General features: G+C 32.9%; 3 protein-coding genes across 3 annotated transcripts; 1 reads left to right on the top strand and 2 right to left on the bottom strand.

The window, feature by feature from the left end:
- Positions 1-458: 458 nt before the first annotated feature.
- On the top strand, positions 459-4,719 carry LOC122588710 (ribulose-1,5 bisphosphate carboxylase/oxygenase large subunit N-methyltransferase, chloroplastic). Its single transcript, XM_043760880.1, has 11 exons — positions 459-1,038; positions 1,126-1,201; positions 1,541-1,746; positions 1,884-1,970; positions 2,092-2,184; positions 2,580-2,734; positions 3,162-3,246; positions 3,323-3,409; positions 3,493-3,612; positions 3,700-3,801; positions 4,241-4,719. Exons 1-11 carry the CDS (start codon positions 667-669, stop codon positions 4,406-4,408), a joined length of 1,551 nt encoding a protein of 516 aa, XP_043616815.1. The 5' UTR covers positions 459-666; the 3' UTR covers positions 4,409-4,719.
- A 383-nt stretch (positions 4,720-5,102) lies between these two features.
- Positions 5,103-8,097, bottom strand: LOC122589513 (kelch repeat-containing protein At3g27220-like). Its single transcript, XM_043761813.1, has 7 exons — positions 7,805-8,097; positions 7,259-7,438; positions 6,907-7,139; positions 6,267-6,437; positions 6,026-6,131; positions 5,534-5,740; positions 5,103-5,452 (listed from the first exon to the last, which is right to left on the bottom strand). The coding sequence occupies exons 1-7, from the start codon at positions 7,970-7,972 to the stop codon at positions 5,288-5,290; spliced, it is 1,230 nt and encodes a 409-aa protein (XP_043617748.1). The 5' UTR covers positions 7,973-8,097; the 3' UTR covers positions 5,103-5,287.
- Positions 8,098-10,054: 1,957 nt separating this feature from the next.
- LOC122589287 (phenylalanine N-monooxygenase-like) lies at positions 10,055-12,469 on the bottom strand. Its single transcript, XM_043761561.1, has 3 exons — positions 11,979-12,469; positions 11,154-11,598; positions 10,055-10,889 (listed from the first exon to the last, which is right to left on the bottom strand). Exons 1-3 carry the CDS (start codon positions 12,455-12,457, stop codon positions 10,260-10,262), a joined length of 1,554 nt encoding a protein of 517 aa, XP_043617496.1. The 5' UTR covers positions 12,458-12,469; the 3' UTR covers positions 10,055-10,259.
- Between the last annotated feature and the right edge of the window lie 6,431 nt (positions 12,470-18,900).

The following is an 18,900-nucleotide window of genomic DNA, read 5'->3' as shown; positions in this document are numbered from 1 at the left end:
GAGTGAAGCTTTCTGCCGCTTAGATCAAAAGCAAAGTCGGCCTTGTATTCAAGTAGGTTTCTTGTGGTGAGATAATAGATAAGATACAAATGGTATAAAGTGATGAGATAGATGTATTTGAAATGAATATCATCGTAACAGAAGTCAATTATAGACAGTAATAAAATATTTACATCATAGTTTGAATTTCACTTTTTACAATTGTAAGGACGGATTATTGAAGCAGTTTAAAAAAAAAAAGAAGCTAACCACGGTATTATGGTAACATTTTTACCCAAAAAAAAATCATATTTATATAATTATATCGTATAAATTGTGGAGTCATGCCGTGGTTGACTAATTAACGCAAATGTAACAAAGCTATTGTACGTACATACTTTGCTAGACTAATTAACTTGACACAAATGTAAAGTTTCCAGAAAACTAGAAAAATAAAAGGAGAAAGAAACATGTAGAAAGGTAAGGTACCAAAAAAGCAAAGTGACCCAATCCTCTATATAATCCGGTTGTCATTTTCCCTCCTTATCCCCCCTCTTCTCTCAACGCCACCAACAAAATTATCCACCCACCCACTTTGTCAGTCAGTAATTCCGTCAGTCACAAAATCACAAATAAACCCTAATTTCAAGTCTCATTTCCTCCAATTTAAATCAACTCTGACTTAAAATGGACGTCTGTTTTATACATCAAACCAATTGCATATTCGATTTTAATCCAATTCATTATAATAATAACAATAATAATCATCGCTCTGTTACAGTTCTTCCTAGACTTTCATTTTCGAGTCACAAACACAACAATGCTCTTCGCTCTTCGTATCGAAACCGAAACGTTTTTTTCGCCTCTTCGAGTTCCGATATAATGGTATCTGCTATTAATAAACATAAGGAATTTACAAAAGAAGAAGCAGAAGAAGATTTGAAATCATGGATGCATAAAAACGGTTTGCCTCCGTGTAAAGTTGTTTTGAAAGATCGTCCTGCTTACGATTCACGCCATCCTTCCACTCATTATGTTGCCGCCAGTGAAGACTTGCAGGTTGTTGCATTTTTGTTTCTTTTTTTTGAGTAATTTGATTATATATGTTTTATTATTATTATTATTATTATTATTATTGAATTGTAGGCAGGTGATATTGCGTTTTCTGTGCCGAATTCGTTGGTTGTTACACTAGAGAGAGTTTTAGGGAACGAAACTATCGGTAACTTATTCTTTTTGAGTTTTTTCTTTTCGTGTTACGAAATTTTGTTCATTTTATATAATTATATGTGAATTGTTTTGCATTGTTCTTTAGCCAGTTGGTTGAGTACATAGTTCTATATCGAACATAGATACTTTCTCGTTACTAGGCTTGAATTAGATATAGCGATGAAAAAATGATAATTATTGTGTAGTTGGAAATTTAGATGTACGGAATTCTTGAGTAATTTGATGATGTAGGATGATATGCTGGCAGCTATTCGTTTTTTTGTAACTAAATTCTTATTGCTTGAGTAATATTTATATATGACTAGGATTTTGTTTATAAACTTTATTGCAGCGGAACTGCTAACCACGAACAAACTATCGGAGTTAGCTTGTCTTGCATTGTATCTAATGTATGAGAAAAAACAAGGGAAAGAATCTGTGTGGTACCCGTATATTAAGGAGCTTGATCGTCAGCGTGGTAGGGGACAGTTATCTGTGGAATCCCCTCTATTGTGGTCCGAATCAGAATTGGATTATCTGACAGGCAGTCCCGTTAAGGTATTTGTTTCTAGTTTGATTTAACTTTAAGATCTTTAAGTAAACACTCGTGTATGTAAAAGAAACCATATATAAAATTTGGCAAAATGTTTATCGTTTTCATCAGTTCAATGTAAATCTCTGTGTAAATATATCAGGCTGAAGTTGTTGAAAGAGCAGAAGGCATCAGAAAAGAGTATAGCGAGCTTGACACTGTCTGGTTTATGGCTGGATCTCTATTTCAGGTGCTTTCTCCTTGTTCATTTTATTTTATTTGTGTTTGTACATGTAACGGTTTTGGATTTACTTTTGCTTTCTTCAGATAGCTGATTACTTTAGTTTACTTTTTCCTTTTTTCTTGAGCAGCAATATCCATTTGATATTCCTACAGAGGCGTTTTCATATGAGATCTTTAAACAAGCTTTTGTCGCAGTCCAGTCGTGTGTTGTGCATTTGCAGGTTTCTCCTATTATCTGATTACACTTGGTTGTCATTTACTTTCCTTTTAGTATATTGTTTTAGGGTCTGTTCTTTTCTGATATTAGAAAATATTAAATATAGAAGTGTCACTTGGTTGTTTTTTTGCCGTTACATATAACTTATTCCACCACTTTATGGTCATAAGATTATAGTCTGATATGAATAGTCTGTGTTAAAGCTGTTTTGAGATGAGAGTAATATGCATTTTTAGCTTTATCTAGCATTTGAATGTGTGTTAAAGTATCTTTTTAGATATTGGAAATAAAATAAGTATAATATATGACAGATTCTCATCTATCATCAACTTTCTATAGTTCTGCCTTTCTTTTTCACTGTTCCTTATCAATTGTACAATACTCGCTTTCCAAATTCAGAATGTCAGTTTGGCACGGAGGTTTGCATTGGTCCCTCTTGGACCTCCTCTTCTGACCTATAGGAGCAACTGCAGAGCGATGTTAACAGCTGTAGATGGAGCTGTTCAATTGGTTGTTGATCGCCCATACATAGCCGGGCAATCTATAGTCGTATGGTATGGTATCTTTTTCCTTTTAGACTACATCACAAGATGTAACTTCAAGATGCTACTGCAGTAGTAGTGTTGTCATGTTATTAAAGCAGTCTTTCATCAGTTGAAGTATCACTCCCTTCTATTGTATGTGTCCATGTATGTGTCCATGTACAGGTGGTTCCCTTTTTGTAATTTTAAAGATGGATATGTTCTAAAAACATCATATGCATTTCTGCAGTGATTTTTTTTGTTTTTAATCAGTTACTGGATGCCTCAATAGCCTTTTCTAGCCTACTCGTACTATCTATAAAACATGAAGTTACTTGCAAAACCGAAAAATAAGGAGTGATTCTGTGAATATCTATTTTCTGTCTGGACTGTTTCTAAAGCGCTTACTGTCAAGGTACCCTGCTGATTTTTATTATACATTTTTGTTTTGTAATCGTAGGTGTGGTCCACAACCAAATTCGAAGTTGCTTATAAATTATGGTTTTGTTGATGAAGATAACTCTTTTGACCGTCTGGTGGTTGAGGTGAACTCTGAATTACTCATATCTTTATCAAAATTATATATCTGCATGTACTCAATCTTACTTCTCTGGCTTTCAGGCAGCATTAAATACAGAGGATCCTCAATATCAAGACAAGAGATTAGTTGCTCAACGAAATGGAAAGTTAACCATACAACCATTCCAGGCATACGTCATTCTTAGTTTTGCTGTATGAATAATGATGTTGTGCATGAGGTTAGATGCTGACTACATTTTATTTTTCTCTAGGTGAAAGTAGGGAAGGAAAGAGAAGCCGTTCTAGATATGCTTCCGTACATGAGGTTAGGTTATGTTTCAGATCCTTTAGAGATGGAATCTGTTCTTTCTTCTCAGGGTCCAGTTTGTCCGGTAAGTCAATCTGGTGGACATGTTGTCGATATCAGGTGACAACTTACAACTTAGTGTCATGATTATTTTCATAATATGATATCACAGGTAAGTCCTTGTATGGAACATGCAGTTTTGGATCAAATAGCTACGTATTTCAGGGAAAGACTGGCCGGATACCCCACTACTCTAAGCGAAGATGAAGCCTTGGTAAGTTTCCTAGTTTTGAACTATGCCTATGGGTTGTAAAAGGGGCGGACTGGGTAACGGGTCGAAGATGCTATTTTTGTAGTGCTTGTCAAAATGGATTAGATCTGATCTGTCCAAACTACAACCCCTGATATTGTTTAATTTTTTAGATAGTTAATGTGTCGAGTACGATTACAGGAACTACATTTTAAGATTTTCGGCAATAAAACGATTTAGGAGGTTTTATGTACTTGAATATTTGAATATATTTCCGATGACTTTTATTCCGTTTTAATCATTACCTTTATTAAGCATAACCTAGTTGACCTGCTAGATATATAACTTAACCCTATCATAAACCACCAACTCAACCCATTGTACCTAAATGGGTTGAAATTGCCACCTCAATTCATATCCTGGTCGCGTTTAGAATTAATCAATATGCTTTTTGGTAATACAGCTAGGTGAATGTGATATCGACCCCAAGAAACGAGTCGCCACACAGCTTATCAGGTGTGAGAAGAGAATACTAAGCAAATGCTTGGAGGCAACTGTTGATCTGATTAACCAATTACCAGATCTCACTATATCTCCATGCCCAGCTCCATATGCGCCTTTACTAAGATAAAATTGGATCTAGGATGTTGAGTTCTACGATCTCCATATATTTTTGGGAACCTAGCGAGTTACAAGGAACCATACAGTACCAGCTGCCTAGGCCAGTTAAGTTGTTTGCTGATGTTTGTATGTTGTAGCAGGAGGTGATCTTGTTTTTCCATTTCATTGTGCCACTCTTGATCTTAAGATTAGCATGGAAAAACTTTGATTTCAGGTCGTCCTCCTGCTTTAAAGCTATCTGCTGATACCAAGTACACAATATTGCTATTTGATTTATTCTATAAATGAGAAACTACTCTTGTACAGTTTTTCTAACCAAAATGCCGAATTGTTCATTTCCGTGTCACTGTTGAAAGCAAATGAGAGACCATACACATGTACACGCAGCATCAACTACCACCTCACGACCTTCAAATTAGTATGGAAAAGTTCTAAGTTCCAGGTCATTTTATTGTTATATAGCTATCTGCTGATACCGAGTACAAGATATTGTTATGAGATTTTTATTGTATAAACGAGAAATTCAGCTCTTGTACAGTTTCTTAACCAAAAAAATAAAACTGATAAAACTAAATTCCAAATTCTCATCTTTAAATCATTGTTAAAAGCAACTGAAGGACTATCTTCATGTAGATCGTTCTACATCAAGTCTATCAAGCATGAATTATCAACATGAGAACTAAATAATTATCTTGATAAAAAAAAAAACAAACGTTATCTACATTGTCTAATATATTTGTTAAAAAACAGGCGAGACTATACTCATTTACATCCTACACCGAATGTGTTAACTGTCAATTGGGAAAAAAATTTCTCTAGATCAAGCTATTTAGTAAAATAATGAAGTAAGCAAAAAATGTTGGAACTCAAAAAGTTGAAAACGATCTTTTTAGCAGCTCAGTTTGGTTCGCCACAAGTCTGCTACAACTTTTTTTGGTTGTGGATTATCAGGTCCTTTGTCTCGCTGACCAGATGTGATATAGAACCATCCATTCCAGAATGCTGCTTGTGTAGTTTTCACACGATAAGGAAGTTTACCGATCACATGCCATTTCTGTGTGGATTTGTAGGGTATTAAGACATCCACAGCAATACAAAAGCAAGATTTAAGCAAGAGATGGTAGTAATACCATACCTTTGAGTCAAGATCAAACTGGAACAGCTCTCCAACCAATATCATTCGCTTTGTCACGGGATTTTTCTCTGTTGTGCCTCCCGCAATCACGATTGAATTGTTACAAATTACCCATGAAGCTTCTATATGTGAATCGGGCTTTGGCATAGATGGCAATGTATGCCATTTCATCTTAACATCCAGCATATAAACATCACCATAAACTACCTGAAATATTGAACATGTCACTATGTTATTTAAGCTCTGTTGCTATATAAAATTAATTAAAGCATATAATTCAACTCACACACTATTTCTAACTTCCAAGACAAAATGAACTCTAATTCTTTCAACAAGTCTTGCAAATGACATCCAGAAAAAAAGTTAACTGTCTCAACTAAACCGCCCCTGTTTAATCTGTAGCTAACAACTTTGATCATGAAAAGTAATACGCTTGAGGGTGAAATGTAATTCTTTTTAAGATTGTATATGAAAGTGTATAACTCAACTGACCTCATGCCTGCGTGAACACTTGAAGATAGGTGACCCTGGTTTGGGCATAAAGTCACCCTCTTGACCACCAATAACATAGAGCTGATCTCCGACAGCAATACAAGCTCTGTCAAAACACACATGGTTTTATACATCCCCTTAAAACACAAAACAATACATCCCTGATAACTATCAATTTATTCCCTATTTAGCTATACACAGCTGATCCCATATGGGTGTATGCTTGGTCAAGTGGGTTTACCTATGTGGACCCCCACGAGGAATTGGTACTTCTTTCCTCCATGTTTTTTCTAATGCTTTGCCATTCTTCACTGCAATACTCCAATGATCCGTACTAGGCGTATGACGGTTTTCCTTTCCACCTCCCATCACATGAAGCCTACCCCTCCAAACTTGAGTTGCCGGAGCATATCTGGAGATTATATTTGTGTAGTTACATTAAAACGGCCAATACATTCTAATTTCAAAAAAAATCAGAATAAAGAGGTGGCAATTCTGAACTTATGAATGGGGTTTGGGTTTATGTTTACTTTAACGGGTTGATCAAGTAGAATAGAAAGCTAGCTAAATGAAATTGGTCTAAGTCAAAGGTTGAGGATATTTTAAACATAGATCCTCCTACATTATTTTCTTTTTTTAAAAAAAGATTAATCTTATTAAAAGAATATGATCCTAAAATGATATTCGACGGACTAATTATTTATAAAATATATGTATCTAGGTATTTGAGCATACAGTGTTAAGAACTAAGTCAAACAACACGGCTTGTTTCAATCTGTACACAGTTTAACGTTTTGATCTGTTACCAGCCAAGCCTGACCCACCCATTTTTCAGCTCCGTCAGAACGTACACTGCGAAGCCTGATAATACACTATCATACCTAGGTTCTGGTAAAGGAGGAAACGGTTCCCAGTTTCTTGTTTGAGTATCCAGCACAAACGTTTCAGCAACAGGAGGAGTTCGACATTGAGGACCCTGTTGCCCAGAAACAACATATATATAGCGTCCATCTGTCGCCATTCCTAAATGAGAATTAGCCATTTGTTTTGGTGTAGCAAAGCTTTCTCCCCATTTCTTGCTTGTGAAATTGTAAACATCAACATGAGAATGTACCTATTACCCAAAATAATAAGATCTTAGATAATTGCAACTTGAATGTAATTAGGTAATTTGTACATGAAACATATAACTAAAACGAAACACGCTCGATGCAAGGAAAGATAAATACTCACATGGTCAAGTGTTCTATAACCAGAAAACACGTAAAACAATTCATTGATCTGTATTGAAGCACCGTCTAGACGTGGAACAGGTGCCGGTTCCATCTCTTCCCATTCGATTTCGGGGGCAGGTAAATCCGCAAAAGTTCCTGATAATAACCTCTCATCCTTTTGAACTTTAATATCTACTATCTAAAAAAATAAAACAAAATAAGCAAAAAGGTCCAAACTTTAACACACTGCAACACTCAAAACATCATTCTTGCTACTAAAAATAAAATAAGAAAAAAAAAAAAAAAAAACCCTGGGAAAGTGCCAATTTTAAAAATTACAAAGTTTGACTTTTCCGGGTCAACTTCAATTAGTCCCAATGCCAAATTTACACCAATGTAGGTAATCTAAAGGGCAAATAACAACCACATTGAATCGAAAAACAAGTAATCAATAAGAAACAACCATTTTTATGGCTTAATTTGCAACAAAATCACATCAATTTCGAGCTTAAAATAACTAAATATTGACCCAAAAAGTCAAAATTAGAAAAAAGAAGAAACTGACCTTATTGGTGTCATTGAAGAAATTAGGGTTTAGGGTTACAAAGCGAAATGGTGTGTAAACAGTGGAAGAAGAAGAGGTCCATAAATAACTGAAGATGAATGCTCCACCAATAAAAACAGTGATGAATAAGATGGATATATGTTTACTGCTGTGATTTTTTGTTGCCATAATCTTTTACTAAAATATAGAATCTTGTAAATATTCATGCTAATATAGTATTATAGTGTATCTATATATTATTCATGTGAATGATAGATTATTATTGTAAAGAATAGCGGCCGCCAATGGTTTCCGATTACCGGTGGAGACAGTTTTGGTATCAACCTTTATCTGATTTTCAAAAAATAGTTAAATAGTTTTGCAATTAACATTAAATTCTTTTGATATGAAAGGGTTTTTTTTGTCTGAAAAGGTTGTGTTTAGCATTTTTTTATTTTTTTTTTTAAGTAAACTTTTATTTATATGACCCCGACAAATCGCCGGCAGTATATTTACAACATATTACACAATGTTAAAATTACATCAATCATCTCACATTATACCCTTATTCTTTGTACGATTCCTATACCACAAAACCCGAACAACTTAATGTCTTGGAGAATTCCGGTCACATTGCGGTTGACCTTTGCAAATTTGATCTCGTTCCTTACTTTCCGGCCACACTCTTGCTGCTGTAATACACTTTCAAAACAGGTGATTGACATCCTCAACCCTATCGCCACAGAATACACATTCAGGATTGTCAAAATAGCAGTTTCTAGCTTGAAGAGCTGTCGAGGTGGGTAGCCGATCCATGGCAGCACGCCACATGAAAACATTACACTTCTTTGGTACCCATTTACACCAATCGAAAACATATCTATTGGTTAAGTCTCTTTTACTAATAATCAACTCCTTCACAGTACTGACCGTCATGACTTTTTCCTTGGCGCCCATTCATACCCATTTATCTTCCCTATTAGATAAACACCTCCCATCAAGCAGACTAATTAGGCTCGAAAACTCACCCACTTCCTCAGTCGTGGACAAATGTCTGGTCCAATTTCAAAGCCCATTAAACGTATTTTCTTCCTTGTTAAATCGATATGCGACACATGTTCTCTTATCTTTTTCCAATTTGAACAACAGTGGGTATCTAGACATAAGAGGCTCATCCACTGCCCACATATCGATCCAGAATTTTATATCAGTCCCCTTCCCCAACTCGCCTTTCATTGTCTTATCGATAGTCCTCCTAGCCACTTTAATTGCTTCAACGCTTTTGACAATGTTAAACGATCTCGAGCTCGAGTTCCTTAAACGATCTCGAGCTCGAACACTATCGAGCTCGGGCTCGGTTTAGTGCTCGGCTCAGCTCGTTTACACCCCTACATCTATATAACACTCTTTAAACAAATCAAACTTGAAATTTTTTCTCTTTACTACTATATATTTATTATGTTTATATAATACGGTACTTCATATTTTTAGTTTTTTAACATTGAAACTTAATTGTGGAGCACAATTAAGTTTATACATATTTTTAATTTTCAGTAATAGTAGGTGTTCAAAAATGTATACACTTTATTAGTTGTTTGTTTATTTAAAAACTTTCTATGAGCTATTATTAGAATACATAAAATAGTTTTGCACCTACCATAAATTAAGTAAATTAAGAGGTAGACTTTTGATATAAAAAATTACATTTTTTTTATACACGTTAAGTACAGTCCTTAATGTCGCATTTAATAGTTTCCTTTTTATTTATCATCATCAAGATACATGAAGAATTTATAAGGTTTTTTTTTTTTTTTCTTTTTTTAACAGGCGGATAAAACATCACAATTCACAAAAGGGGTCTAGAGTATGTTGTTTTAACCAGGTCCACGTTAGAGAGCCCTCTTAACCAATACCTTATAAGAGGAAAAACTCTCTATTAATTTGCCTGAAGACATGACAATTAATAGATGTAAAACACTCGTCCCTTTCGGTCTTGAACCTGGATCCCCCGGGAACAAGCCTTCATTGAAAGGATTATTCCTGTGCCATTAGCTATCAATCCAATGAATTATAAGGTTGATATAAGGTTGCTTTACCGCTTTCTAACAATATATGAAAGTTTGACGATAATATAAGTATAAAATGTGCGGATTAATGTGAATAAATTTGAAAAGTTCCATGAATTTCTTGATAAGTAAATAAGTATGTGATGCAATTATATGTGTACATACATTGACATTGAAAACTTAAACCCTAAACTAGCTAGTAAACTATACAAAACATAGTAACTATAAATTTATTGATTATATTACATAACATTAGTTTATATATTAGTGAATCCAATATGACCTTCGGATGGAAAACAAATATGAAAAACATATAACACGAAGTAATGTAAATAGTTTTGATATCAGCCTCTTTACTTTGAGATATACAAGTATACTGTAAAACTTACTACAAACAAAAGATACTTTATTTAGCAAGTGGGATATAGATGGTGCGGCAGACGAGGCTTGGCGAGGGCCAACAATGGCTTAGCTCTCCATATATCATGAAGGTTTTCGTTAAGATCAACATGTGGTTCATTGGGTGGACATTTCCAAGTGAACCCTTGTACAAGCCTAGCTAATAGCATTACGGACATGGTTGTCCCCAACAACACCCCGGGGCACCCACGTGGCCCGGTGCCAAACGAAAACAAGTGAAGATTGTGATCGGTTAGCACCACTTGGCTATTTACATTCATGTGACGGTTTGGATCGAAATTCAATGGGTCACTCCATACCTCAGGGTTCCGGCCTAGCCCAAGACGGCTCACTATCACATGGCTACCCTTTGGTATGAAGTAACCAGCGACACTAGAGTCTCTCGTTGTCATGTGAACGGGGATGAAAGGTGCAACCGGGTGTAACCTGAAAGACTCTTTCACACATGCTTTGATATAATTGAGGTTGGGTAGATCAGATTCTTGTACTAGTCTATCTTTTCCGACAACGTAATCAAGCTCTTGGATTGCTTTATCCATGATCCTTGGTTGGTTTATCATTTCCGCCATTGCCCATTCTACACTATTCCACGGATTATCAATCGTTGCTATCATAAGATCCTGTAATTAATACATATAACATCAAAAAAAGATGTCTAATTTCCATAATTGGACAGTGAAAATGCCACAAAGTATTGAAATTAGGAAAACGCTAACTAGCTCCAAGGGTTGTCGTTAACATGCATAAAGGAAATTGTATCTTCCATATAAAAGGTCCAATGTACCCCTGAATTTTATGGTAAAGGTACAACTATTTTATTCACGTTAACGACAACACATGAAACTGTCATTATTAGCAAATCCCTTAAAATTATTTGATCTTACATGGATTTGGACTTTGATCTGATCTGTGGTTAGTCGAGGGTTATCAAGGTTGATTAAAACATCAAGCAAATCATCTTCTTTTTTCCTCACACCATTTTTCCATTGTTGGATCCTCTCATCAATCAAAGGATCTTGATACTTTCTTGTGTTATGAAAGGCCTTCCTTAAGGTCTTCTCGTGCCCATCAAAATCAGTAATCCACCGCAAACATGGGATGTAATCGGTCACGCAAAAGGCATAGATATGACTAAGAATCGTGAGAAGCGAATCAACATGCTCGATTTCTTCCTCCCCGGGTCCACCATCTTCACTCCCTTTGCCGAAATACATACTCCCAAACATGATCTTCCTTGAGACATTGCTAGTGTATTGGATCGCGGCGGTCCTTACGTTAACAATGCCACCAGTAGCCACGACATTGGTCTCACATCTGCTGTATATGTACCTAAAAGAGTACACATTTTGCAGTAAAGTGTTGAGACAACTAAATTACAGATGTGGATGTTCATTTTATGGATAGTATTAGATTTTTATAATAGGTTTTCGCAAGATGCATATATATGCAGATTCCAGAATCCAGCTATATATATATATATATATATATAGGAACATTCTATTCTATATATATTTAGAAAAAGTCATGTGATCGAGCTGAAGAACCATTTGAATATGAAGAATCATCAGAACTTGTAAAATATATATAACTTGATGTTCGTATACGAATGGTATATGTAAACAAATTCGTTCACATATGAACATGTCAGGTTATAGTTAATATTACATATGTTTGAATGGTTTTTATATATTATTAACATTTATATATACCTAAGCAGATTGTCGGCTACTTCGTTTCTCTTGTTCGCAAGCCACTTATGCCTAGCTACTGAAGCAACCTCAGTGGATATAATTCTCCTCATATTCTTCCAATTATCACTCATTGGAACAAAAATGGTGCCCAAATAACCACAGGATATAACATGACTCGACATGACATCGGGCCTTGACGAGAAGACACCATGTTTGTCTTTCATGAACTCAAGAGCGATCTTTGGATCGCTAACAGCTATGACATGTACATTACCCAAGCGAATGCAAATGACCTTGGTCTTCATTTCATCCATCATTTTATGAATCCATCGGAACACGGGCTTGTTTCGAAGCATGGTGATTAAGCTACCGATTAAAGGCAAGGGTTTTGGCCCCGGGGGAAGCGGTTGCAAGTGCTTTTTGTGTGAACAAGTCGTCCATTTTGTGAGCATGAAGAAGAACATTGAAACGATGGAAACAATAATGAAGAATATCATGATGATTAATTAGTTAGTATTTTTTTCACGTATTGTATTGTTTGCATTTGTATGGTATTTATAGTGTGGTCTTAACTCTTAATTGCTAGCTACTTCCATTTTTTTTAGCTAAAATCGTTATCTACAAACGCGTTCATGTAGTTTTCAGTTGGTCAAAATATATGTGAAGAAATACAAAAGTTACCAATTTCAATTAGTATTTCAGCTATAATTGTTCTTTCGATAAACTTATTAAAATTATGCTAACAATTTCTGGATGAGAAAACAAACGTACAATATACATATAATTAATCATAGCATAATTTGTTAACGATATTAAATGATTATATATATATATATATATTAAAACAGTAATAATCCTACCTTTCTAACTCAATCTAAAGTTATTTTTAAAATTTGTCACATAGGTTTTTATCCTACGTGACATCTCTATATTTTTTGGCAATATTTATCTCTTTTATATATATTTTTTTACAAAATTCAAAAACAAAGAAAAAAAAAGTCATAAACCGTATAAACTTAAAATATACTTTTAAAATTGGAAAATATTTATTTTTCAAAATAGTTTTGTTATATCCTACGTAATATAAACTCTAACCATATATCACATTGATCATTTGATATATTAATTTAGTTTTTCTTTTTTTTTAAACTTTTTCTTGGTGAACATGTAAAAACAATTTTCTTTTTTATTTAATAAAGGTTTTTTCTTTTTAATCCTTTTTTTCTTCCACTACTCAGATAAACATTTATATATATTATTATCCTATTTGGTGGAAGACATGACTATATTTTATAAACATGAAGGACTTTTGTCTTTAGTTTTTATATATGTTCTTATTGTTATAATTAAAGTTGAAGGAAATGTTCATCAACTTAGTTGGTAAAAACCCCTATAATGCCAATGATATTGACACAATAAAGACAATAAACTTGAATACTTCTAAGATAATAAATGAATAAATGATGTTATTTAAAAAAAAACAACAATTTTGTTTTTTATTTAATTAGGGTTTTTTCTTTTTAATCCTTTTTTTTCAAACATTTATATATATTATTAACCTATTTGGTGGAAGACATGACTATATTTTATAAACATGGAGGATTTTTGTCTTTAGTTTTTATATAAATGATGTTATTTTTAAAAAACAAAAAAAGAAAGAAAACAATTAACAAAGTTGATATTGAAATACCTATAAACATTGATTCATTGAAGGAGTTTTGACCTATATATATATATATATATATATGTTTAAATGACAAAGCATTTATAATTGGTAAAAGTTATTATTAATACTCGTATAACTAAACAACAAAACAACTTTTTTAAACAACCGCACATCACCCTTCTTTAATTTATAATAGGTATAACAAATTCTATATAATATTTAATGAAATGAATAATTTACAAATTTATGTTACGCGCAGTGTTGTTTTTAACATTTTCATGTCGTGTGGTAGTTGTTCTAGAAAAGTGGAAGGGATATGACAAACAGTGGTAGAACCAGAAACGAAAGTGACCAGTAGCACAATTTTTTTTCCACTAGTCTTCTATCAGCATAAAGTAACAACAACAATGATAACAACTAAATTGTTACGAGTTATAGCATTTTTTTAATGATTCTTTGGCTACTTATAATGGATTTTAAGAATTTTTTGGCACTTTTAGTAGTTTTTATTTATCATTTAGTTGTACAGATACACTTTTATAAGTTTTATTGATAGGACAATGTTTTAAAAGCTTAAAGTTGGTTACACTGACCGGTATCCTATATTTATTTGACCCGTAGCACCAATAAAAAATACATCATTTTTCAAAAAAATTTAACTACATGAATTTAGCGGACCCGTAGCCCAGGCTACCCCTGTGTTCAATGTGGTTCTGCCCCTGATGACAAATTAAAAAGGTTCATTGATCATCTTTTCTTCTAATAAAATTATTTCTACAGCACGGCCAACAAGTTTTATAAAAGTTTTGATATTGATATGTAGTAACTTTTTTTGAGTTTTGATTCCAAGTTTATCGATTTTCATTACCTATTATCGCATGGATATATTTTTTTTTTTGGTATATATGCTTAGTCGACCTTTAGTATGTTGTAGTTTTTAAACTTTCTTTTCACAATGTAGTCTTGAAATTGAATGTAAATATTATGTATTATTTAATGTAAATGGGTTTTCTGTTGATATCTAAATGTTTTTTTGCTACAAAAATGTTTAATGAACATTTTTATTTTAGAAGAAAGTCTTAAATATATGTAGCTTTATTTATTTGTTTTTATTAAGTTATGTATGTTTTGCAGCATCTTATTTTCTTTCTTCTGTTTTTATGTAAACACTTTGAATATATTCAAGTGTAAACATCCGTTTTTTCCCATATTTATCTTTTAAAACATTTTGATAGTGATATATTATACCCATATTTAACATTGTTTTATTTATATTCACATGCTTACGAATTAAATAAAAACAATCACATTGAACTAATTAAACAAAATATTTGATATTCTGTATGTCTACATCAACACATTTAAATCAACACTAATTGAACAATAACTTATAATAATACGCGCATCGCGCGGGGTAAAAGACCTGGTATATATATATATATTAGTTTCAGTTCATGGGTTTTAACCGAGGTTAGCAAAACTCATGAAGTATTTTTTTTTTAACGTTCGTGTCACTGGACGGCTAGCCATTACATCCATACAGGCAGGCAGTCACTAGCAACCGATCCACAAATTCAGGGACCATAAGAGAAGGAAAACTCACCAATTTAATCGCTACAGAAGGAACGACGTTAAATTGGAAGTAAAACCTTGCCTGCTCAGACTCGAACACTGGTCTCCGAGGATCCAAGCATCATTGCGGAACTTCGGAATGCCGCTTGGGTTTTAACCCATTGGCCATGAAGTATTAAAAACCAGTATACAAACTAGTTTACCCGCACGTTGTTGCAAAATTCATTTTTTATAGGACAAAGTTTTGAACACAAACAATATATAGTAGTATATAAGAGTAATACATATACATTTATGTCGAATTTTCGAACCTAATTTTAAAGAAGATAAAATTAAGTAAAATAACATATAAGAACAATAAGGCATATAAAAACAAAGAACAAACCAAATGACTATATTAATGCAAACATATAAAAACATAGAACAAACAAATGGCTATATTAATGCATATAAATAATGAAATTCTGATAACGACGGTGATATAATATGGTGTCTTATTTTAATTGTTATAAGAACATAAGAAGTAATGATGATGAAAATTACTATTTAATAAAAAACATTATATACAAGAAAACAAAAGAAAATAATCAAAAACAAATGCTTAAAGGTAAATATGTGAAACTTGTTTTAAAAAAAATAAGAACCTAAAATTATGGTGTAAAAAAAACAAAAACATAAACTTTAATGGGAGACAAAAATTAAATAATAGAAACTTAAGGGGCTAGAAATGAAGAGACACAAAAATCATGTTTAAAGTTGAAAAGTTAAAAGTTTAGGGTATAAATTGAAAATTAAAAAAGATGAAAGAAAGTGTTGTAATTCTTGAAAACTTGTATTTGTATCACTCATAATGCATAAGGGCTCACGGAGTGGAGCACGGGCTTCCAAAAGGTTGGTCCAACCCGTCGAAACACACCGCTGCCGATGCTGCGGGCTCCAAGCGGGATGGGGTTAACCGGGCTTCAAGCCAGTGGCGGGTAAGGGGAAGGGCTAGGATTTTTGACCGTTGAGGCTGGGAGGAGAGTGAGGGCCACACCTAAAAAATCCCTTTATATATGTGTGTGTGTGTGTGTGCGCGCGCGCGCTATAAAAAAAGAAAAAAAAACAGGGAAGAAGAAATGGCATGGGGAAGCAATAGGAAGAAATAGATTTACAGAGTATTATACTTTTATATTTTTCAATTTAAATCTTCTACTTTTATTTTTATACAAATAGCACCTTATTGGAGGAAAAAAGTACTTTAAGTAATACTCTCTTCATCCCACTAAACTTGTCCCCTTTTAAATTTTCAAAGTCAAAACTTTATAAACTTTGACCATAAAGATTTTTGTTTGTGTTATATAATATTTGATAAAAGTCATATGAATTGATTGTGTTTTATATGTGTGTTTCATTGGTATAACTTTCATTAACTATTATATAACACAACTAAAAATATATATGGTCAAAGTTCGTAGAGTTTGACTTTGAATATTCAAAAGTGGACAAGTTTAGTGGGACGGATGAAGTATATTTTTTTAAATTAGTATCATTGTTATTTATATCTTTTATCATTGTTAGTTATTTATTATTAGGATCATTATAAATTTATAAATAAAATGAAAATAATGTTTATTTTAATCAAATGTTTAGTTTTTATTATAAATGTTTGATTAAATTAAATGAAAAATAAAATAAAAAAATTTAGGAGGGTTGAAAAAGTGATGCCTATGAAATAGGTTGGGAGGGTTGAAAGGGTAAAATGAGTTGAAGAGATTTGATTGGTGGGATTTGGGAGGGTTGAAATTTTACACTACATGACTCCTTGAGCCCTAAGAAAGTTGTAGTTTAATGCATAAAGGAGTTGTAAATTCATATTAGTTTTTAAAATATATATAATAATTAACTATTTTCTATACTACTCGTATATTATAAATCAAATCTCATTTTAAATTTCGATTCTCAACATTCGTTAATATGCATATGCTACTGCATGATGTACCATACATCAAAAACCACATTATATCAACATCCTATACACCATTCACCGCCATCACTGCCGCTCGCCGCCTCCACCCGTCACCGTCATCCTCGTCGCCGCCGCCATTACACCGTTGCATTATTGTGCGGTCATATGATTTAGTTATATGGTAATTTTAATTTAAAATTTAAGTTGTAGGTATACTAAGACATTTCATGTTTAATTTTAAAATTTTACAAGATTATGCATACAAATAAATGATTATGAATTCATTAAAGTTTCACTTAGGCTTATATTTTACTAAAATATAATAAACTTTTGAACATGGTGTTGATATCAAATTTAAATAATCATTCTTTTTAATATGACAAACTTTGAATAAACATATCTATTGTATACTAATTTTCGTTTTGCATTTAACTTTCTTATCGTTTTTCTTTGTGTGAACCTTTTACCAGTTCTTTAAATCACATATATAAACAAAAAAACATATAATTAAATTATTAATCTTATCAACTATTTAATTATAGTTAGAATCATACCCCGCAGTGCAGGACATGTACCAACTACTATAATTAGAATCATTTATCTTATCAACTATTAAATTATTTGTAGAACGAAATTGAGCATTTCTAATTACCTTCGTTATACACTTATACATATATAGAAGAAGAAGAATATTATTATACCAAGAAACTAAAGCTTAAACGTGGTACCAATTTTCAATCCTGTAGTGCTACAAAATCTACACGTTTTTCACGACCATGTAATATATGCTAAATTACGGGTTTTGTTATTTTAGACATGTTTCACAACCATGTACTATATTTCTACATAATACATGCATTATATATAGGACACATTTCACTATTGATAGGTCCACAACATGCGTTTTGTTATTTACATATGTTCATATATATTGTCCATACATCCATTTACGGGTTTTTTACTGTTCATATGTGGCTCCACACGTTAGGATGCCTAGCTTATGGTTGCATCTAGATTTTAGGGGGGAATTCTTTTGAATGCTCATAGCTAGGCGGGCATAGAGTCGATATGGAGGAATTTTTTTTTTGTTTTTTTTACCATTGAAAGACAATATATATCTCAGACGTAAGCAAAGAGGCAGATCTTGTACCACTCCACATGCGGTATTGGCCACATACGTGGTCCCATATGATATGATGCCATACAGATGTATTTACTTACGGGGGATTTCTATGTGGGTATAGATGTATTTACGAAAGGATTATTATGTTATCATACACTAGCACAATACTCATACAATGTGATAGTGGTGGTAGCGACGATTTGGTGATGGGACGATAGTTAGCGATGGCGATGACTATTGACGGTTAATGACGTCTGATGTAAATTGATGTAAAAATAATAGTTTAAATATTTTAGAAGATAATATTTGGTTTAATAAGGTAAAGGTTCAAAGTACTCGTATATATTAGTTCATTAAGGGTAAAGTGAGCAATTTTTTATAATTTTTTCTTAAAAAAAATTCATTAAGGGCAATTAAGTCATTTTTAATGTCCTATTTTTATTTTTATTTCATAGTCTAACCACTTCTAAACAAAAATGAGATTTAAATTTATTAGGTAATATAGATAGGCGGGTATAATTAGTTACATAATTAAGTGTTTTTATTTGTAAATGTTTTTAAACTATATCATTTCTCTATTAGCTTCTATATTAAAAGAAAACCTTGTGAATAGTAACATCTCGATATGTCA

Source organism: Erigeron canadensis, chromosome 2 (assembly GCF_010389155.1).
Source record: "Erigeron canadensis isolate Cc75 chromosome 2, C_canadensis_v1, whole genome shotgun sequence".
Lineage (NCBI taxonomy): Eukaryota > Viridiplantae > Streptophyta > Magnoliopsida > Asterales > Asteraceae > Erigeron > Erigeron canadensis.
This window is presented reverse-complemented; position numbering and strand designations above follow the sequence as displayed.